Here is a 23,031-nt window from a genome sequence, read left to right on the forward strand (position 1 = left end):
CATTCTGGTGGAATAGGAGATCACAATGATGTCACAGAGTTGGTAGCAGATGTGACCGTTCTACGAACCGCAGATATTGCGGTGGTACTGCTACAGTGACTGGAACGCATTCGTTTTCGAATTTCACCGATCGATTGAATTGGTGGTCTCGTTAAATCGAGCCGCTGGTGCACAATTACTATTTAGAAGATGGGCTAGCGGTTCGACCCCATGCGATAGAATGACGCGGCCTTAGGGGACGCGGTCGTATATTTTCCACCAATGGGCTATCAAACTGCGACCGCTGAAAAGCTTTGTTGTAAGCTGAAAATCCATCGACAGCCCACGACCGGTTTCGCCCTTCTTGGGGCTCATCAGGTAGGCGCAGTCCCCGGGTTTCCGTCAACCTCATGTTCTACTTGAAACCAAATTGCACGAAATTAGCGAATATACACTCATCTGCAAACTAATTTGGTTCTTTCGAGAGACTCACCTGGAACCCAGCTGAATCTCTTGTTTGTGATGTTTCCAGGCAACTGAATGTGCTGCACCAGGCCGCCTCATGCTTCAGTCGCTACGATATTCGAGATATCGCGATACATGTATGTTTTGTAATGTACTACTCATAAGGTCACTGAATTTTCGCCAAACCTTTCCACCTTTCACCTACGCAACTAATGCAGACGCTATCCCACATGCGCGCTTGAATTCCGCATTAATTCGACACACCGGACAAGCTGAACTGAGTTCTGATTGTTTGACCTTCAGATGACCTTTGTATCCGACCTTTTCGAATCGCACATTGTTAATTCAACTAATGATGTTGTCATACCATCCTTTCATCTGGGGGCCAGAACCGGTTATGTTCTATCGGGTCGGAGGAAGGCTACTGGCGAAGTTACGGAATGTGGGTAGTCCGGATGTGCTGCCTGTTCGCCAACCTTAGCAACCGGTTTGCAGACTTTTTGTCACCTGTCATGTCAATGGCAGCGGTCTCCTCGACTGGTGAGGTGACAGAGGTGAGAGGTTTGTAATTCAATTCCCAAGATCGGTGAACAGCAGAACGTCGTAAAATCGAATGATCTATGAAATATTAAAATACCCTCGGTGAGGATCTAAAAAGCATCATTTTTGTCGTTTCGCGTCCACAGATTTGACTCAGCTTTTAGCGCAACTGATGTTGACCACAGTTTATTAAACAAGTTGGATGGCGTTACAGTAGGAATAAACTTGTGGAATCTACCAGCCCGGGTCTGCGACGTGGCATCTGCCGTTTACCTACTTCTAACGGATTTAGCACGGTCTGTTTGGAAACAGTGTTTGAGCAAGTCTTGAATGGACCCCACTCTTATGCTTGTGGTACAAACGTATCAACCCTTGGGTAGACGTCAGAAATTTCAGGAACTCCCACTTTCAGGCATGTCCTGACATTGCTACGGAAATGCTGACTACCACGCCCACTTCCAGCGGGTTGCAGGCTGCCCCGTGCAGTTCAAATGACAGCAGGATATTGGATTTTCTTCTGATGTAAACCCTGGCACACAAAAAAAAACAGATTTAACCCAGCCTTTATTCCCTTCATTTATCGACCGATTGAATTTCGGTAGGATTCCTGACCGTGGCTTGCATTGTAGATCATTCTGAACCCGCCAATACTACACACTTCAGGTTGAGGTCCACTTTTTGTGCCTGTTATTCGTAAATTTTTAACCACTGGTGTTAACGAGCTGCTTCGGACCACATGTGTGGGCTCGATTGGAAAACCCCGCACTTGCTGCTGACATGCCTTAACCTCGATGTCTAACAGCGTCGTACCCAATTGTTTAAAGGCGTTATTCATTCTTCAATGCGGTCTTTGCTTCGAAGCTGCGCAAAGACTGACTTGAAAGTCAGTCAGTAACCTGAAAAACTCCAATGTTTGATGTCTGGGTGCATCGGTCGTTAAAGGCTTGTGCCAATAGGTATGGCACCCGTTCAAACACTGCACAAGCGTTGGCGCCATCTGATATTCAGCGCATCAAAGAACCTGGGTTGCCCTGCGCAGGATCTGGGTGCATCAAAGTCACACAGGCGAACAATCAGAAATGCTGCGGCCTGTCTCATGATAAACCCATATCAAACTCCCACCTGTTCCGGATCACTTATCCGCGATTGACACCGAATAACGGTTTTGATTCACTAATTTATACTGTTTTAATCCTCACAAAATGAAGTGTACCTGTTGCCCGCGTGCAAGGTCAGTCAGATACCTTTCCACTACTTTTAACTTTCTCAAACGTCGTTGATTCGCATTTCTAGACAAGCGGCAGAAGTTAAGAAGGAGGCAGAAACGCTCTACGCAGTGCTTCACAGTCCAAAACAGACAGCTGCTCGGTTGAAAGGAAAAACCCCCGGTGAAAGAGAACATCATTTGAACACGCCGGACTGAACGAGGTCTTGGACATAGACCTGACGGGTAAAGCTTGGCCACTGATGGTCGGTTAACGTCACCCGTTCGAACGGTCATTGTTACTCTCTTTGTAACTTCGTTTCCTAACAGATACGCTAATTGGATTTACGATACGAACACCGGTTGGTAAGAATGGACTTGTGACAAGTGCTTAACAGGCACAGCCTTCGAGTTGTCAGTGTCGGTGGCTTCAATCACGTCAAGTCTCTACTTGTCACACCATTCGACGCCAAGCATACATGCGTGATCTTGTGTCTACGCGGTATCTACACCGTAAGTCGGCAAGTCGCATTTACCTGTGGCGCAAAAGACATCACTTTGTAAAATAATCACAATGTACGAAAAAAATGAAACGACGCTATGTCCACAAACATGCGTGCATCCACACACGCGTTCACACACGCACACACGCAGACATGCGCACACACCACTGTTATATTCCGCGTGCGTCCGTAGTGGTCACATGAACCCGAAGCCTGTACGCAGTCAGCTTGTCACTTTCGGAGTTCACAAGGAAACAGGGTGGGGAATGTGGCCAGCTAGGGCGCGAGTGCACACACGTCCGTCCGCCTTAGATCAAAGATAACCTACCGACATTCCTATGGCGGCAGCGTTGGGTTTAGGTCCGGAAACACTACGGAGAAAACTGACGTTTAAACTGGATAAAGCGAAAGGTGAACGAAAATGTGGAGGTAAAGGCGACTTGGGTTGATCGATTTCTGAGCGAAGACGTTGCAATGTACCTGGAGAAGTGTCAACGCCACAGTGTCACGCGCCTTCAGTTTTTCCCCCCGAAATTTAACTCCACTATAGTGAGTAGATCGAAAAAAACAAACAAAACAGTCTTGCCATCAGGCAGGCAATGGCCACCTTATCTACACGGCTACCTGGCTCCTATCTATGGACGAAACTGAGCAACTGTCACACGGGGACACAAGGTTGGATGAGATAACGGAGACACAGGTAAACATTACAATCTTTTCAGGTAGACCGGATGAACTCCTAGAGTGTCGGCAACTTCAAGGAGGAACACAGCTAAACTAACGCGTGTGACAGGATATCTTGCAGGAAAACAGAGCTGTCGCCTGTTTACCCCAACTCAGTGATGTGGAAAATACACGTTTCGTGGTTTGGTTTGGTTTGGTTTGGTTTGGTTTGGTTTGGTTTGGTGTTATCCTCATAGTTGGATATTCCTAGTCCTCGGAAGGATTTGAACAGTGGAAAACTATCAGTTTTGTACAACGTCAGCCAAGGCAGATCACATTTAAAAGAAGCTAGGCATTGTATGGAGGATAAAACCGGACCCACTGTGTCGGCTGATTAAGTTTCTTTCTTTTTTTTTGAAAACTGCAGGCATCGATTCTGTCTCACATCTTACCCGCACATCATCATCGACAGTACAACATCAGTGTTCAACACCGACGTTCCACTATCGTAAAACCATGATCTATTTTAAAGCCTTATTGTAAAGAAAAGAGCAAAGGTGGACGGGGAAGGGACTTAGCGCTAGCTTGCCACAATCATTCCGAGGTGCCTACACCACCAGACATTCACTCAAGCAATCTGGATAGAAACTGACAACATGAACAAGAACCGACAACAACATCGGCTTGAAGCGTCTCCGACCAGGCGCAGTGGGAATCATGTGGTTTCATCCTTGAAAGCGAGTCACATCGACATCACTCTAGCCTCCCCATAATCCAATTCATAACCCTCTGCCAGGTCAAGCATTGGACATAATTCTGCTTCCACCACTCTAAAGTGGACACGGAGAACTGCACTCTCTTCGACAAACGATGGTAACGCAAGCGCTACACATGGCCTAAACAACGCGACTTGTGGTGATAGGCACGCTCTTCGATGGATGCCTCCGTTGCACAACCGAACACTCGCCCTGTAACTGCCTCATCACGAATTCGCCGACGTCAATTCACATGAGGTATTCTTCTGACACAACGGTCGTCGAAGGCCTGAAGACGTCTCAGTTTCGCTATTCGAACAGGTCGATTCTCACAGCCGCACTGTAGCTTGATACAAACGTCCCTTGCGATTCAGAGATAAACCGTTTTGACACCATATGTGTCTCAAATCGGCAAACGCAACCCGAGCCTTTCAGATTCGTGCATCGACCTCATCTGTTACACTACAGTCAGAGCTAATACAACTTCCAAGATACGTAAAACGCTCCACAACTTCCAACACCTCTCCCTGGATTTTCAGTGGTGTGTTCAGTGACTGCATGCCCAGGAACATGAACTGAACTTACGTAGGTGCGAAGTACCTGGCCAAAACACCTGTATGCTCTTCTCCACTTTGAAGACGAGAGCGATGTTGTCTTCAAGTCTCAAATCAACAAAAGTCTCCTTGAATTGTGACGACTAAAGGCGTCCGAGCTCCCACTATTTCAACACATTACCAACATCTGTCATTCTAATCCCAATTATCTTTAAGTCTCTCTACCAGTAATATTCGCCATAAAAGAACCATTGAGTCACTCGCCACTAATATGCACTCTGAAGTGGGTCGCACGGTCCTAGAAGGATTTGAGTACATCTATGGTCAGTCACAGAAACTAAGACCGCTTTATCGCTCTTTGGTGAATTTGTGTTTTCAGCCAACTAGAGCTTCTGAATACTGCTTTGTTGCGTAGCCCAACCAAACTTTGTTTGGAGATACATAAACGAAGCTACCTAAGACATCCCACTTATCCGAGTGTGAGGAAGTCGTACGATCCGAACACCGACCCTCGTTAGCCGATGAATCTCACTGCTGACCTGGATCTGTGAAGCAGAAATACTGTCCTTTATTTCGTGACACTTCAATCCCTGCGAAGCCCTCGCTCTGAGTTACATACCTGTGGGCTCTGACTTTTCGTTCAGTAACTCGAACACGCAGGATCGATCGGTGCGACGTTCACGCTATTACATTTGGCTGCTGACTGATAAACACCAGCTGTGGTAGGAACTCCAACGATAAAATGCGCTTTGTCGGCACGACAAAAACTCACAAAGTTGGAATGTGGAAACGCTTTGGTTAGATTCATGGTCCGTAATTCAAAAGTCCAAGTTCCTTATCATGAAAAGCTCGCAGTTCTTCGACACAGGAGGTTGTGACGCAAATCAGGAGAACGAATTTAGGTTAGTTGTCCTTTGTGTTCTAACCTTGAACATATCTTCCCTGAAGATCTATCCTAGCTTGAATTCACTTAATAGGAGGTCCGGGGTTCGAACTCACTCTGTGTGTTTGTGCGTGTGTGGACTGCTCCCGTCTAAGTTTGGACAACCTGGTAGTATCTCAACAGAGCATCGGATTACAGGCCAGTTATCACAAAATGAACAGAGACCATTAATCATTCCAAAGTATGTTTGGCGGTTTGTACATATGTGTTCTGATGAGGTAGCCAGGTGACGAATAGTAATAATAGTCGCTCAGCTATAAAACCCCTCAGGGGTTTAGCTACCCTGCCACCCGAAGGAAGCTCCAAGGCTGAGGTGCTGTCCAAGCAGCAGCCGAGATGTCGGGATTGGGTTCGAACCATGGGTCTTCCCGTCAATAATTTCGTTCCCCCGAGCTAACTCGAGTTCGAATCCGATTAGAATAGCAGCCGACTGTTGGCTTGGAGACAAAAGCTATGGGGGCCGGGACAAATGGGGTTCTTTCGGCAAACAGCGGCCAACATGGTGCGTGTTCGTTTGAATGAGTGACTCAACCGACCTTTGGTGAGGGCAAAGTACCATCACCTTGGGACTGCAAGCCAAAGAAAACTAAATGAATTTTATCCGTATACATATAAAAATTGCATACCAATCAATATGAGCAACACGTGATCCAGTTTTAACCGTCTACCTTTGTGGATTAATCGTTCACTCCCCGTCAAACGTTGGTTGAGTACAGCTCCAGGGCGAAAATGAAACACTGTCGGCACAACCACAGACGTTCCGACCTTTTCACGAATAGGCCACGTGAAGCTAAACTAAACAAGGAACGATCATCACAAGCTTTAGGTCATCGTTTCTTTTCTGACTGCTATAAGTATCTTTCTTTCAAGAGTGTCACGCCTAACAAATACAGCACTGTACAGCTGTTTCATCTCCACTGGGAATCATCAACAGTTGGCAAATCACGAAACTCAGAGTTTCGAACCCACGACCAACCGGCCAGCGGTTGAATTCTTAACCGTTTAGCCAAGAGAGTGGCTGATCGGCATTGTGATTAGCTCTCACTCAGATAGGACATCACGGGATACAGATCACGTGATCACGTATTGACTGCTTCCTCGAGGCTTTTTAATGAGCACTCATCCAGTGAAAGACTTGTAGCCATAAACTGTCTAGCTGTGATATACATATGGCATATTTTACCAACAACTGCTTCCAGTAGACACTCAGACGACAGGTAAATTTCTGGATGTCAGTTAGTTACATCAGTTAGTTACATCTGGTCAATGCAGAGTCAATGGTTTCAAGTCGCGATGACACAAGGAGGTTGGAAACAACTAACTTGCCAGTGATGGACGTAACACAATACTCATAAGGTTGCTGAAAACGCTTCGACAGCCCATGACCGGTTTTCCCCTTCTTGGGCCTCATCAAATAGGCACAGTTCCCAGTTTTCCATCAACCTTATGTTCTAGCTGAATCCAAATTGGACGAAATTAGCGAACTACACTCATTTGGAAGCAAGAGCGAGATTCAGCTGGGTTCTGAGTCTCTCGCGAAACCAGATTTGCTTGCAAACGAGGGTAATTCAGCAATAACTAGCGATCGGTTCTGACATTGGGAGAATGCTTTGCTAGGTGGAATTGGAGCAGTTTGTTAACACTCGATAAACGAAAGTAAATGGATCTTCCGAGTTGACACCGTGTTCCGCGTCCCTTAAATGAACTGCTCGGTTCTGCGTGATACACTACAAATGCCCATCTATTCTCTGGGACAAGTCTCCCATCTGTACGGCTCACAAATTTTGCACTGTATTCACAAACGTGATACCACTGAAGTGAATCCCCAGCTGACCGACACACAACATCCCTTCCAGGAATAAATTCATTTTTCATGTGATCAGTTCTGAAGTCCTATCGTTTCCAAAATGTAGTTTGATCTAGATAGACAGGTGTGGGACTGCCTCCACTCCATTTTGTCTGGTCTATCTTTAGTCTGTGAGTAAGAATAGAACTAAACTAGTCTTCAGTTGTGTCATCGACACAAATTTTATGGGCTGTGAAAGTCTGTGTTCTTGACCAACCACTTCGGTTTTCGGTGCGCGCATCTTTTGAGAGTACGTCTCAGTATATGAATCAACGGAACATCAAGAAACTGAGGCTTGTTTTTGTCTTCACTCTCCACTGAATGAGCCAAGTCAGCAGAGCGAAGAAGCACTTGTATAGTGACAGGTCATTTATAGACCGTAAAACTGTCATAAACGTAGCCTTTGTAAACTAGAGAGCTGCCAGTGGCCTGAAATACTAGGTCTAATTTGACTTATAAAAGCGCCAGTTAAAAAGGAGTCTCACGGCTACTCCAACTCTCTAACTGATAACAGGACCACGTTTAATGAACATCGCAGAAATAGCTGCTTCTAATACTTAAGGTCGGTATGGGTAAGGCGCTGCTCGCTTGACAAATCAAATTGGAGATTGGATCAGTGCGCACACAACCTTGACCTATTTTTGATAAAAACAATTCCCTATCCTCATCTAGGCTCATTTTGTACAAAAATTTTCTCCGTTCGGAAGTGAAACCTTAAGTAAACTTTCTGACGCTTTCAACTCTCGCTCACGGCGGCAATACGCTTTTTGCAAAGCCACGGAGTGATCCATCAGCAACGTTTATGCCAACGTTTATGGCCACCAAATGACACTTTCAACTGTTTCCGACAGGTGGAGGTGCAATGTCCGACAGTGTCGGCAAGAAATTAGTCTTCGAAAGGAAACTTGGCTAGAGCGGTCCAGGATGGAGAGTTTGGGACAGTGATTCTATTCATTTATAGGTGGTCCAAAAATATGGCAAAAAACAAATTCTACTCAGAGGAATTATCTGTTAGCCACACGACCGCTGTTGACTGGAAGAACTTTCTTCGCGAATTTCGCGCCTGGCGGATTTTGCAGACTCCGACGGTCAATCATACCGAAAACTGTGTGGACCCAACGACTGGAGATCACACACAAACCGTCGAATCTCTTTGGCACGTCTACAAGATGCAGAATAAACGCCAATGCGGTACACATCGATCTTTAGTAGACAACTACTTGTGTGAGCTCGTTTGGAGGCAAGTGTACCGAAAAACGGATTTTTTCATGCAAATTATTAATGAAATGTCTCAATGTCACCCTCTTCAATAAAAAACTAAAAGTACAAGTTTCGTCTCGTCTTTTTTACTCTTTTTTGGGTGGCGGGGGGTAATTTTTTGGCGGGGCTTATCTGGAAAAGATCCCAGAAACTTTATCGAATCGGAGACAAAACTGGATATCTTGTCAATATGGTCAGTCGTCTGAGAATGACACAGTCGAGATTTTGTGGAATATGGAGCTACAGCTCATCTGTCAGTTTGAATGGCCAACTTCACCACTTGCAACGCGGATTTCTTAGGGCAGATCCCCACTCGCTTCTCACCCGACCACAATGCGACCCATGTGGTAAATTAAAGTCGGATTGTTCAACTTTGTAGCTCACAGTAACCTTGGTTGGAAGAGTTGACAGAGTTGACGCGCTTTGCCGTGCTTCAGGCCTTGTAAGTCAAAAGATCAAACCTCTTAAAGTGGTGGATAACAGAAGGTGTTCGGTGTATCAACCCACAGAGCACGTTCAAAGCTGAATCATTGGCGAACAGTGTAGAGTTGCAAATTTCAAGACTAAGTGAAACCAACAGACTAGATCCACCATACCATTGCAAGAACAACGGGGTATTTTGAGCTATTTCGCTGTTACCTAAAACAATCATTCAGCTTCTATAGCTTTAGGAACTGTGCCTCTGTTTAGTGCTGCAAGGTAATCTCAGACTCGGCGCGAAACGATCATAAGGACAATGTTTTACAGAATTGCAGATAACTTTCTTCAAGATCAAATAACCACTTTCTCCTCCATATCAGTCCAAGTTTCCCTCTCAGCATTATTTATTGGTCATGGATGTACTGTGAGTTTTCACCACTCCGTACGGAGGGGCTACCTAGCCGTGGCATAGCTGTGACATTTTCTTACTCATGTCAGCTGTTTCTTTCGGCTTCCGATGTGTGGAATTCAACGATACTACTTATTGCTTCCGAATAAGTAGTCCCCTCGAAAGCTCTTCGGTAGCTCACAACCGGTTTCGCCCGGGGAGGACTGTGTAAGAACAGTTCTTTCAAGATAATACACTGCACTACCTGGAATGTCGCACCAAATAAAACATGAAGTGAAGCAAAATATCACGATGGAGAGCTTCAGGTGAGATTTTTCGCCTCTCCAGTTAAAACCAAATTGTTGAGCATATGAAAGTGCACAACAGTTTCAGCCTTAGTAACTGGGACTCGGGAATCACCACGTGTCAGACGAAAACTGAAAGGTTGGAGCAAGCGTCTCTCTCTCCCTAAGATGTACTGGTTAAAGTTATCACGATAACTCGACAGGAATTCCAAGATTTTAGGTTCTTATGAAAATTATTATGTATGTCAGTGTGAATCCAAAGGACTGCCCAAACTCAGGCTTGAAATCCGAAACACTTTTCTGTTGAAACAGTGCGTCTCTTGCAGAGTTGTCTTCGTAACAGTACGGTCACACCTTGTGTGACCGGATGTGGATTGTGTGTTCATAGTCTCTGACACACGTTGACTGGATGACACCAGTAAATGACCTTGTCCGGCATGTACTTGTAGTTCCCGTGTTGTTTACCTTCCTTTTGCATGCTTTTTCAAGACTGAACACTTGTTCAGGCACGCATCTCCTTCTCATCGATATTCAGGAACGCGAGAACCATCCGCTGCTTTGATGGCGGGGGGTGGGGGGGGGTTGTCCCATGCGGTTTGACAAATTTACACTGGCCAACTCCACTGTCGTCTTTCCTTTGTACCCACCCACCATTGCAGCCATCCCGTTCCGGGTCAGGTGAGCAGCTTGTAAGATCAAACCGGCTGAACCAGTTTTTTGATTCTACATGTGATTTTGTCCTCTTACTGTCGTTTCACGACAAACTGAGGTTGCCATCTCTTTTTTTGGTTCGTCTAATGTTGGTTAATCTCCCATCAGTTTTAAATAACCTTTTGGGGGATCTGGATGCCTATTGTGACGACCTACCATAAGATGCCACAATTTTCCATGACACCTGCAAAATTAGAAAGATTTTGAATCCATACGTAGGAATGAGTTTGCCTGTAGGCTCTCCGGAAAATGCTTCCGAAAATGCGTCTAGAAGGCCTGCGCAACAGAGTTTCACCGCTGTTAACCCTAAGAGGCATTTTTCGAGTAATCAGTTCCGTTCATGTCCTGTTAAATACAGCCATATTTGTTCTAATTTATCACAATACACAGTTACAATGGGGAAAAAGAAGCGTTTTCATTCTGGTAACTTTATTCATACTGTTTCATCGTGTAAATATACGGAAACTTAGTTGGCTGTACACAATATATTTATATATATAGTATATATATATATCTAGTTGGTTAATCTCCCATCAGTTTTAAATAACCTTTTGGGGGATCTGGATGCCTATTGTGACGACCTACCATAAGATGCCACAATTTTCCATGACACCTGCAAAATTAGAAAGATTTTGAATCCATACGTAGGAATGAGTTTGCCTGTAGGCTCTCCGGAAAATGCTTCCGAAAATGCGTCTAGAAGGCCTGCGCAACAGAGTTTCACCGCTGTTAACCCTAAGAGGCATTTTTCGAGTAATCAGTTCCGTTCATGTCCTGTTAAATACAGCCATATTTGTTCTAATTTATCACAATACACAGTTACAATGGGGAAAAAGAAGCGTTTTCATTCTGGTAACTTTATTCATACTGTTTCATCGTGTAAATATACGGAAACTTAGTTGGCTGTACACAATATATTTATATATATAGTATATATATCATTGCGTCTAGTTTTGTTAATGTAGTAAAACAATCACACAAGGCGTTTGCGAAAACACACCTTTCGATTCCCTGTCAGATGACTGTGAAGCGCACAAACCGTCTATCTTTGTCCAAGATAAACCGTGGAATGCATGGCTGAGTAGATTTCATTCGGAGCCGTCGGCGGGGGGGTGGAGATCCGTGTCACTTCAGTCCACTGTTTCATGACTACTCTGAGCGCTACTTGCAACGCTGCTGTTACTGGTGCTATTCCCACCTCCGAATAGTGGATAGGACCTGTCTCCTGTAAGACCGGAAATGTTTATCAGTCCACTGGATTTGGGTGCACACGTATAGCTGTGCACTGATTTCAGTTTGCTCGTGGCCAGTGCTGACACGAGGTCAGGCGTGAATTCTCTCGAAGAATTCGTCTTGGAAACATTGTATCTCAAGCCGCCGGAGGATGATACGGAAGTAATAACAGAGTGTGAAGGCTGACTGTTTGAGGATTGTTCGGTCTGATCGTGTGGACTACGTGAGTATTGTTGGGCACTCACAGGCCCGATCGAGGTCACAACGGAACCGTATGCATCGCTGTTGTACGGAAAGTTGGTTCCAGGTATTACGGAATTTGGACCGGTGTCGGTAGAAGAGGCGTTCGAACTGAAAGACATTGGATGGCCTAAGGTGCTGGACCATTGATCGGAAGGTGGAATGGGGTTTGACATGGCTGGAAACGGCGCGTAGGTGAAATCCGCGGGTACTCGACACATACCTGGATCTATCAGAGCACGATAATCTTGCGGAAGTTTCATTGTCCCCATCGGAAGGGTAGATACATTGGATTGAACAAGTGAGGGGCATAGATGGTGATTTCTGGAAGTTACCGGTGACCTGGGTTCGATTAGCCTCTGTTTCATTCCAGGTAAGTGGTGTTCTTTCTTCCATTTCATTCGTCGATTTTGGAACCAAATCTTGATTTGTCTTTCTGATAGGGTCAGGGTGTGCGCGATTTCCAAGCGTCTTTTGCGCGTCAGATATTTATTATAATGAAATTCTTTTTCAAGCTCAAGAATCTGTTGCCTAGTGTAGGCTGTTCTTGTTCGTTTTGTGTCTGTTGATTGACTGAGATAAGCGAATTCCTCACTGTCCGATTCATTTTCATCTCCAAACGTCGTGTCGGACTTTTTGGAGTTGTTTGCCCCAAGTTCACCGACGGTCTCATCTTCTGTCCATGTGGGAGATTCATTGACGTCAAACTTTCCAGAAGTGGACTTGGCGGTTGCCGTTTCCCGCGCGAAAGTACTGGAATCTGGAACCGCCTCCTCGGTCGTGTTTGGTTTCGCACTGGCCGAACCCTTGTTAGGATTGTTCGCTGATTGCTTCGACTGAGATTTTCGGGAGTTCTTTTGAAGAAACTGTTTGGAGGCTGCAACGGTCAGAAAATCGGAAACAGAGAGAGCTTTGGTTAGGGACAAACCTCAGTAAATGAAACAACGATCAGTTAATGAAACTCTGGAAGAAAGTGGCCCTTCCTTACGGTTATTCATCATGCTTTTTACGAGGTACCAATCGGGCAAGCTCTGAGGCTACGCCTACCTGGGAAGCTCCAGGTTAAAACGGATAGTAAGCTGTGGGAGAGTTTCCAGGAAACCTATAATTAGTGTTTTTTGTCAACAAAGTACATTGCAATATCTCGAATATCGTACCCAATGGAACGTGAAACTGTTTCTTACAACATATTCAGCTGCGCAGTATCTTAGACGATTCAGCCGGGAGCGAGTTGAGTCTCCCTTCAACATCAAAGTAATTTTCAAGTAATTGTAAGAATCGAATTCAACCTGATGGATCTTTTCTAAGCTTTTGAAATCTGTGTTTCAGTGTCCATTTGAAAATGATCGAAGGTATTTGATTAACTCAGATACCAGTTTCCAAACGTTTTCATAACATTCCATAGAAACTCGAAGGGCTTAACACAGATACTACTGAGTTGTCGAAAACAAACCGAATCACAGTAGAGGATGGATTGTATAGCTGGACTAGATTTAAGCTGAGACACCTGTTTATCAGCTTACCAATCAGGACATTCCTAGTTTTGTTTTAACCTAGTCTATAATCAGCATAGTCATTCCCCTTGTTTGGATACTGAGGTTCCCATGATAACCAGTCTTGTTTTCCACTCACTTTTAAGCTCACTGGCATAAGAGAAAGCTTTCAGATGCGTGCTTGAAAATTCGGTTCATTGGTGGAACATGAAACAACTGGATAAGATTGGGGAACAAGCTAAATGGGCTTTCAGACTGCGAATCATCTGTTTTCACTATGATTCCATGTTTAATCGGTCATCGGGGGTTCCGGACTTCCCATCTCTTGTCCTAGTTTTTGTTCGAAGCGGTTAAGCCCTTGAACCACTCGTGTTTGACCTCATGGTGAAAGTCTTGGTTCAACAGGCTGTGGGGTTTGTAATGTACTACTCGTATGGTTGATAAAAATCCATCGACGACCCACGACCGGTTTCACCCTTTTTGGGGCTCATCAGGTAGACACAGTCCCCGAGGTTCCGTCAACCTCATGTTCTAATTGAAACCAAATTGCACGAAATTAGCGAATATACACTCATTTGCAAACTAATTTGTTTTTTTCGAGAGACGCCTCACCTGGAACCCAACTGAATCTCTCGTTTGTGATGTTTCTCTCGAGAAAAAAAAATTAGTTTGCAAATGAGTGTATATTCCCTAGGCTGTGGGGTTATTCAGATCGGTTTGTGAACAAAACCTAAAACCGCCATGTAAAGCGTGATTGATCCATACGACTGAGCCCACGTGACTCAGTCCCATAAAGAAAGCGTGATTGGTCCCTAGCGATCCAATGACATGTCTGCACATAGTGTTGAGGCCTGGAATCAGCTGATTGCTGTTGGACCATCTCGACGGATCTAACCTGACCCATTAGCCACAACAATAAGACAATATCACAAAGTCTAAGTGGATAAGCCAATCGATCAACGAAGGATCTCGTTGCACAGCAATTTACTGTTCAAGGTTAAGCTACACGGAAATTCAGGCCGATTCAATCACACATTCTGCTGAGTCCTCTGTTTACTAAACACTTGAGAAACGTAAGCTTTGTACAGTTCCACTTCACTTACTCGAGGCGACAACACTGATGTTCAGCCGAGTTACTAACGGCGACAAAGTGTCCCACTTATCACACTCAACTAATGGGGATCGGCAAAGGCTGGGTCTCCGGGAAGCAAACAACTCTTCCAAGAATGAAATGAGCTATTTGGCTACACATGATTTGGTCAAACAGCACAAAACGTCGAGCCGTCGCTGGCTGAATTATTGTCCCACTGAATTCTACCAAGGATGCTTGCCTCGCACCGGGCACTCAAATATCACGCACGACCCCACAAGTGGAAAGCAAGCTTGGATAAATGCACCCGTTTGCATATCAGTTTGGTTTTCGCGAGGGGTCCAACTGAATCACTCGTTTATGATGTTCATCAACTGAATGTGCTACACAGAGGCTACCTCATGTTTCAGTTGACACGATATTCAAGACAAAGCAGTATATTTTCATGAAAGGAAGCTACTCACACCGTTGCCGTGGAAGAGCTTTCAGCAACTTTGTGAGTCGTTTCCTTTCAGGAAATCAAGCTTCCTCGTATTTCTGTTTGCTATGAAAAACGCTTGGCAAGTAGGAAGTCGATAATTCGGGTCCATCTGCAAGCGTGCGTTTTAGCTCATGTTAGATGTACCTGGGCCTCGCCTCAAAACCTAAATATCTCATCTGTTTTTTTGCCAACTGTGAAGTCAGAACTTTCTTTGTCAATGATCATTGCATGATCAATAAAAACAACTCCATTAGTCGAAAATGGTCCATATTTGGTTGGCACATGCCATATCCCAACCATCACTCCTTTAATTTGATGAGTGTATTATTTCAGGACATCCATAGCTGGCGCAATTTCATTACGACTGCCGTGCCAGGTGCGAACTATTCGAGCCCCGCCCAGCGAAGCAAACTCACACCTACCAAGTGAAACCTAATCTTATTACTATCCTACGTCGTGTTTGAGGTTTGATGAGCCAAAAAAAGACAAACAAGTCCTAATCCAATTAGTAAAATCGTTGTCAAATCAAGGCTGCGTTAGTAGAGAAAGAATGAAACAAGCCAGTTGGACGGCGTCCTGGTGTCGGGTGCCTGAGCTTACGGTGGTTTTCTACGCATTACATCCCTAAAAGCAGCGACAACTGGGTTGTTATGCAATACAGACTCGGTTATAACACAGAATCATTCAGAATGTTTCAACTTTACCGCATGGAAAAGGCTTAAAAGGTTGACGAAAGCAGTGTGTCGGCTATTCACTGAGGTTGGTAGTTTTGTTCCCAATCAAGATGACGTAACCAGTGCGTTGCACTGTTCTGTGGAGTACTCTGTTATTGAAGGATGACCGGCGCTGTGCCCTGTCTTCGTGAGAGCTAATCACAATGCTGATCAGGCACCGTCTTGGCCAAACGGTCAAGCGTTGAACAACTGGCCGGAAGGTCGCGGGCTCGAAACTTTCTGAGATGCGCAACGCCGGTGATTTTCAACAAAGATGACACAGTTGCAGGGTGCCTTTCGGCTCTTCAGCGTAGATTGACTTCACTGTCACAACAAAATGTCTTACCACCTAATCTTAAATGGTTTGATAGACAGCCACTGGATTCCCTTGTTATTTCCATCTATGCTACCTGCACTCAGTTCGCATTAGAAACACTCCGGCAATATTGCACTCCGCCTGCATTTGCCCATTCTTCCAGAAAATCGTGCTGGTGTGCTCGGGACTAGATTACTTTTCCAAACCTGTTTTTGTCCGAGCTTCTGGAAAGTCTGGCTGCATCGGGGACACGCGACGTTTGCTTCCTTTGGTCGCTGCCACCACCGCGGTTCTGTCTATGCATTGTCCTGTGGTCAACAGTGAGAAGTTCAATGAGCTACACGTTTCCATTCGCTGTTGTCACCAACCCACTGTCCTACATGGCCCCGTTCTACTCGCACACAAGTAAGCAAATCGCACCTTCGGTCGCCGACCAACACACACACACAACACAAACATGCTGTATACATACTGAACAAATGACGGTGCTATTGATCGGTTGTCTAGGTGCTATATGCCCTGTCAAAATGCCGCCGTTGTTAGGTCGGCTGTGAACGGGAGAGCGCGGCGGCGTGCCATGGCAGTTGATATGTCGCACGCAACAGCAACTACGCCTGACAAGGAGAAAAATTCCTACGACCCAAATCGACGTAACTCTTAGTGATCCTTCATCTGCGTCACTTCGCACTGCTACTACTGGCGTAGAGGCCGAGTCCTGTTGCCCAAAGTTCCAAGCTCAACTTGGGTTCCTAATTGACTCGAACGACAGGACAACAATGTAAGCATGCCCACATGTGTGTTTTGGGACGATATACACGTATCCGTAGACCGAAATGGACAGATGCACTAAGACGCCAACACGTCATTCGCTGTATAGTGGCGGTACTAAGCGGGTGAACTTTGATGCCCGGTGATGAACAGAGCCGTGCGGACGTACACCCATACAGAAAAACTGACACACGAAGAACCGAGAAATCTGTACCTCATTCTGTCCAATTCCAGCCAATTTTCCCATTTCCCTTTTTTTCGGGTATGTCAGTCCGAATGGGTGATTAGTTTCCGGGACGCTTCGAAGTTTTCATCGTACCGCCGCCTTTAGTCAAAGGTTGTATAGGTAATTTGACAGGACCGAACAACGGGTACCGCTGCCATGGTGTGTCTACACTGATCAATAGTGTACGGACCGTGGTTCTGATTGTTTGCGATGGACAGACGCCAACAAATGAACGAGTGATTTGTGTTCGTATAAGGCGCTAGACAATCTGATTTTTTTTGTACGGAACAATCAGGTGATTCCCGCAACTGATGGGAGAACAGTAGAGCTCAACTCGGTTCAAAGGTCTTCAATGAGGGAACATGGACACAAGTGAAATTCTCTTTTATCTACCGCCACATTACGCATTTGTGAGGCGGCCTCCAAATGTTGCAGGTGTGTTTGTAATACACACATGATAATTACCGAATGGCCTAATGCATGATCAGTGGATGTGGAAAGTGAATGTCCCCTCACCACACGAAGCCGCGTTCTGACAGGTGAGAACAAACGAAGCCAAGAGCTCAGTTTTTACAGTGGACTATTAAAAACTTTGTTTTGCACAGACTGCTGCACTCCGCACAAACTGTAACCCTTTATCATCGATATTTGTGAATCTTGGAAACACAAACACTACTCGGTAGATGTGAAAAATTCACTGAAAGGCGATACACAGTTGATATCAAGTAAGCCATTGTGACGTTCCAGAATGTTGGCTTTGCTTGATTGTGTGATGAACTCCCTTCCAAGGAAACTAGTTTCAATTTGGAGTAGAGAAAACACTACTTTGGTCGATTATCTTGCATTTTCAAACTAGAAAGTATCGTTTCAAACACGAATTCCGTTCAGATTTACACCATTTCGGCGCCATCTGAAAGAGGCATGAGCCGGAATACAAGCGGGGTTCCCGAGCCTAGACAGATGCAAGTGGGATGTTAGTTTGGGTTCGAATCCCGACCTTCTGGTCAGTAAGATGGCGCCTTAACCACCAAATTTTATCCCACTAGTCAGTTTGCATAGCTTTCTTGGCTCGCCAGGGCGCGAGATGGGCCTCCGGGCTTCCTGTATCTATTCCAACTTGCTTTACTGCGGAAAAACGTAAACACTACGTAACAATGCAACAAGCAGCGTTGTGTTCGAGAGGTGCAATCTACTTTTTCTACTCCTCTTCGCCAGTATTGTTCTCTTTGTTGTTATAGACTTCCTCCCTCCACCGTTTCCATTAATTAAAGTATACAAAATACGGTATAACATATATGATACAATAATATAATAAAATATGATATAATATGTAATATATAAATACATAAAATCATGAATTATGCCCATTCGAGAATAATTTGTCCTAAACAGGAGGCTCGAATGAATCCTAGCCGAATACCAATCAAAGCCAAAAGCGGCTTTTTGCCGCACATTCGGTGAAAGAGTAGCACAAACGGGAGATCCAGCTGGGAATTCAGCTGGGTTGCCCTTTTTCAGCAACCTATTCAGTAGTGTGTCATGCCATATGAATATAAAATTGTGCTTTATGCACACAGGAGCCAAATTTCACTTCCTTGCGTCAATAATTTACGATAAGAAACAATATTTGTCTAGAAAAACCTTGAGAGGTTTAAAATTTTGTGAAATACGTAATTTTAGCCTGCAAAATTGCCTGAAGCCAAACCCTAGAATTACGCTGAAAACGTCACGTGACCACCCTGATTTTTTTAATTCTATCGTGGTAGGTTGTCAGTCAACGTTTTTTCCGCAGATTAACACATTCTGTTAAAAAAGGGATAGGGAATAACAAAGATCCAATTCCTAACTCCCTAGCTGTTCTGTCTATGTTAATGAAGAAACTGGCCGCCAACCTGGTACGACGATTTGCTGATCTATAGTGTAGAAGGCCCACGCAACATCCACAGAGTTTCTTCAGACAGTTTGGTTGATGAACACAAATCAGACCCTCCAAACTAGGAGCTGGAACATATTGGCAGTCTGGTTCTCAAGAGTATGATGGTCTTACACTAGTGGTCGGTGACGGTGTATCGTGACTCGGAGCCAAAATCCAGATTTGTGTTTTTGTTTGAGTATTCTGACAGTACTTCAATCAGAGGAAATCATTCCCATCTCACATTGACCATCGAAGTTAGCTGGGATGCCGTAATCATTGCCTAATACAAGGCAAACACTCAAAGACCACTGATGCTTCCTATCTTAGCTGTCTGTTTTCGTTTAGCTCATTAACTTCTCCATTTATTAGCTATCCTCTAGACGCTGCGTGTAAGAACATGTGGTCCTGACCAACATCACTGGTCACCTCCTCTTTGCTGTTGGTGTCGTCTCCAAGTTTACCTTCTCTAGGTATTCAGCTCCCACATATCTTTCACGATTATCAGTTCACGGAAAACAGTACACCCGTAGGCTTTTCATTCATTCCGACACTCAAATCTACCAAGCCTATGCCCAATAGTCTACAAGGACGAAACGTCTTCTTGAAAGAGCTCACTTCCAGCAGAGAACCCAAAACTCTTGTTGCCGTGATTCTCGCCATCTGAAAATTACTGACTTTGATCACGGTCATGGTTTACAAAATAACCACAGATTTGTTGCAAAGAAAATTCGAAACACATTTGGATGCACGAAATGGGTAGAGGCATGGACTAAACATAATTTACTACATAGTCGTATATCTTGAGAGAGAGAGAGAGAGAGGGAGAGAGAGGTTATCCAGACGTCAGTCCTCCAATTCTCACCAAGGCCCTTAACTTGCGGTCACTTGACGAAACAGGTCGGCAATCTGCCATTGTGCACGATCTAGGCAGATTATCTGTTCATATCGACCGAAACTCGCGCCCAAGATCTACGCGTAGTAGGTGAGTTTACAGAATTCTCGCTGTCCAGATATTATCAACGGCTAACTTTAGGCATCTTCGTAGCTATGGATAATTATCTGGAAGAAAGTATCCTTTTGTTGTCGCTTCATTCGATATATACAGAGAACAAAAGAAATCGATAAATGTGCATGAAATTTAACCAACTATGAGACGGAAGATGTAATATCTGAAAGGGGCAAATGTTCACACCGCATGGTGGGAGGCTTCAGACTCGACACTTCCCTTGTCCTTATGCGTATGTGTCATTCAACCCACTCTAATAGAACAACGGACTGTCACTTTACGATGCACTCGAGTATACGCTTTCCGCCCAAACTTTGCCGAACTGGAGGGCGGCTAGCATTAATGAATTACAGGAGTTTGCCTCTACGGTCCTGTCTGACTAAGTTCATTTATCCTACCTAGGATCGAAAATGTAGTCCAACGAACTTGGGCGAATCAGTCATCTTAACTATCCAGAAATGGCCTTGAAATGCGGCTACGGAATTATAGGCCTTACACCGCTGTAGCTTCTCCGAAGTTCCGACGCACAAGTGTGCGGTATGTGGACGCCAGTTTGGGAATGAAAGAATGATTACGATCAACTAGCAAGTGTATTAGTCGGTCAAATGATTGAGCAGCACCGCACACCATTTTCCTCGAGCTCTAAAGGGCCTTTGGCTTTGTAGGGAGAGAGAGAGTACAAAGCTTTATTGAATTTCTAGGACGAAGAGGAACGCCTGCAAGTTTTTGAAAACAGCAGCCGACTTTCTAAGGCTCTACTACACCTATGAAAAACATCAAGCGGAGATTGGCGTGTCAACCTTATGGTCTACTTGAACCCAAAAGAGTGTATTTCTCGAAAACAGTCCAGTTTGGGTTCAAGTAGATCATTAGGTTGATGGGAACTCGGGAACTGCGCCTACCTGATGAGCCTCAAGAAGGGTGAAACCGGTCGTGGTCTGTCGAAGAATTTTCACCAACCTTATGAGTAGTTTCTTACGTGAAAATATACTGCGATATCTCGAATATCGTACCAAATGAATCATGAGGCGGCCTGTGTGCAGTATATGCAGTTGTAAAATATCATAAACAAGAGATTCAGTTGAGTCTCTCGTGAGGATCAAATTGATTTACAAGTGAGTGTATTTCTCGAAGATCAAGTGGAGGTTCTTGGGTGCTCACATCATTCCTACGTAACCACTGCCCACATTTCATTTGGTATCCTGACGGGAAGCGTGTGAACAACAGTTTACGCGACGCGACGCGACGATGAGGACTGGATCCTGTGAGATCTTTAAGCTTTCCTGGTGGGGTTCATGTGGCTGTCGTTGCACGTGGTCAAGAGGCACACTGGACACAGCACACAAATGATCTCACTGGCAAACGCTATATCAGTTTCTATTCAGACTGGGTAACTGTTGTCTTTGAGTAGCTACATCCTCGGCCTGTGCTGGGTGGGGTCCGCAAGCCGTGCCCTGTCGAGCCTGTCGGGGTCGTTCTAAACGGCGTTCAGATTTTATTCCACTGATGATTGAAGGTGTAGACAATCCGTCTTTGATCGCCTTCCTTCAGGATCTTTCGCACCGATTTCTTACCCTTAATTATTTTTCCACTGAACTAATCTTTGTTTATGGCAGTTAAGCACTGGCATCTACCCCTGGTCTATTCTATCTAGCTGCAAACCTAAGGCTTATATCAGACATATTTACGTCAGCTGAATCTGGCCATGTTTTCCATTAGTTTTGTGAATAGTCGTCACCTCATGAAACCCAGAAAACAAGGATATCGGTGTTTATCAGGCAGCACCGACCGGAATCATACTAATATTGTCAACCCTGAAACCGAGAGAGTCAGGTGAACTTCACGGTCGGCAGTTGTTTTACTCATTTAACGATCCTCGTCGTTCACTTCGTAATTCTGGTGATAAAAATCAGTGATTGAGAACATAATAAAAAGCGAGAGATTTACCTGGAGTCCAGGTGACTCTCGCGTCAAAAGCAAAATGGTATGCAGGTAAGTGTATAGGTCAAATTTCGTGCAATCTAGGTTCAAACAGAACATACGGGAATGGGGGAACTCGGGGACTGTGCCTACTTGATGAGCAATCTAGGTACAGAACATACGGGAATGGGGGAACTCGGGGACTGTGCCTACTTGATGAGACCCAGAAAGGGCAAAACTGGTTGTGGGCTGGCTAAGAAATTTCAGCAACTTTATGAGTAGTGATTTACGTCCTCACAAAAACAATGCTTGTCTTTGGGATTTTTGTTCCCGCCTGGAGCTCCCTGTCACCCATCCGCTTGGAAATTCGAAATTCACTCTCTAGAACACTCAGACATATCTTCATAAAGGAAACTACGCACAGGGTTGCTTCGACAGCCCACGACCGGTTTCGCCCTTCTTGGGGCTCATCGCTCGGGCTCAGTCCCCGAGCTTCCGTTAACCTCATGCTCTACTTGAACCCAAATTGGACTGCTTTCGAGAAGTACACTCATTTGCAAATCAATTAGGTTTTCACGAGGGACTCAACTGAATCTCTCGTTTATGATATTCTACAACTGACTGTGCTGTACACAGGCCGCCTCATGTTTCAGTTGGCACGCTATTTGGGACATCGCAGTATATTTTCGTAGAGGAAACTACTCAGTTGTAGAACATCATAAACGAGAGATTCAGTTGAGTCTGTCGTGAAAACCAATGTCGAAGAATTTTCACCAACCTTATGAGTAGTTTCTTACGTGAAAATATACTGCGATATCTCGAATATCGTACCAAATGAATCATGAGGCGGCCTGTGTGCAGTATATGCAGTTGTAAAATATCATAAACAAGAGATTCAGTTGAGTCTCTCGTGAGGATCAAATTGATTTACAAGTGAGTGTATTTCTCGAAGATCAAGTGGAGGTTCTTGGGTGCTCACATCATTCCTACGTAACCACTGCCCACATTTCATTTGGTATCCTGACGGGAAGCGTGTGAACAACAGTTTACGCGACGCGACGCGACGATGAGGACTGGATCCTGTGAGATCTTTA

General features: G+C 44.8%; 2 protein-coding genes across 2 annotated transcripts in view; one reads left to right on the forward strand and one right to left on the reverse strand.

Annotated features, from left to right (window-relative positions):
• Nucleotides 1-11,666: 11,666 nt before the first annotated feature.
• T265_06339 (hypothetical protein) overlaps nucleotides 11,667-23,031 on the reverse strand; it is a gene marked incomplete at both ends in the record, with an annotated part of 60,350 nt that continues 48,985 nt past the window's right edge. Inside the window, one exon of the mRNA XM_009171572.1 lies at nucleotides 11,667-12,886. Coding sequence (XP_009169836.1) covers nucleotides 11,667-12,886 — 1,220 coding nt within the window. The remainder of the gene's footprint in view (nucleotides 12,887-23,031) is intronic.
• T265_06338 (hypothetical protein) overlaps nucleotides 17,459-23,031 on the forward strand; it is a gene marked incomplete at both ends in the record, with an annotated part of 40,295 nt that continues 34,722 nt past the window's right edge. Inside the window, one exon of the mRNA XM_009171571.1 lies at nucleotides 17,459-17,531. Coding sequence (XP_009169835.1) covers nucleotides 17,459-17,531 — 73 coding nt within the window. The remainder of the gene's footprint in view (nucleotides 17,532-23,031) is intronic.

Source organism: Opisthorchis viverrini (assembly GCF_000715545.1).
Source record: "Opisthorchis viverrini unplaced genomic scaffold opera_v5_125, whole genome shotgun sequence".
Lineage (NCBI taxonomy): Eukaryota > Metazoa > Platyhelminthes > Trematoda > Opisthorchiida > Opisthorchiidae > Opisthorchis > Opisthorchis viverrini.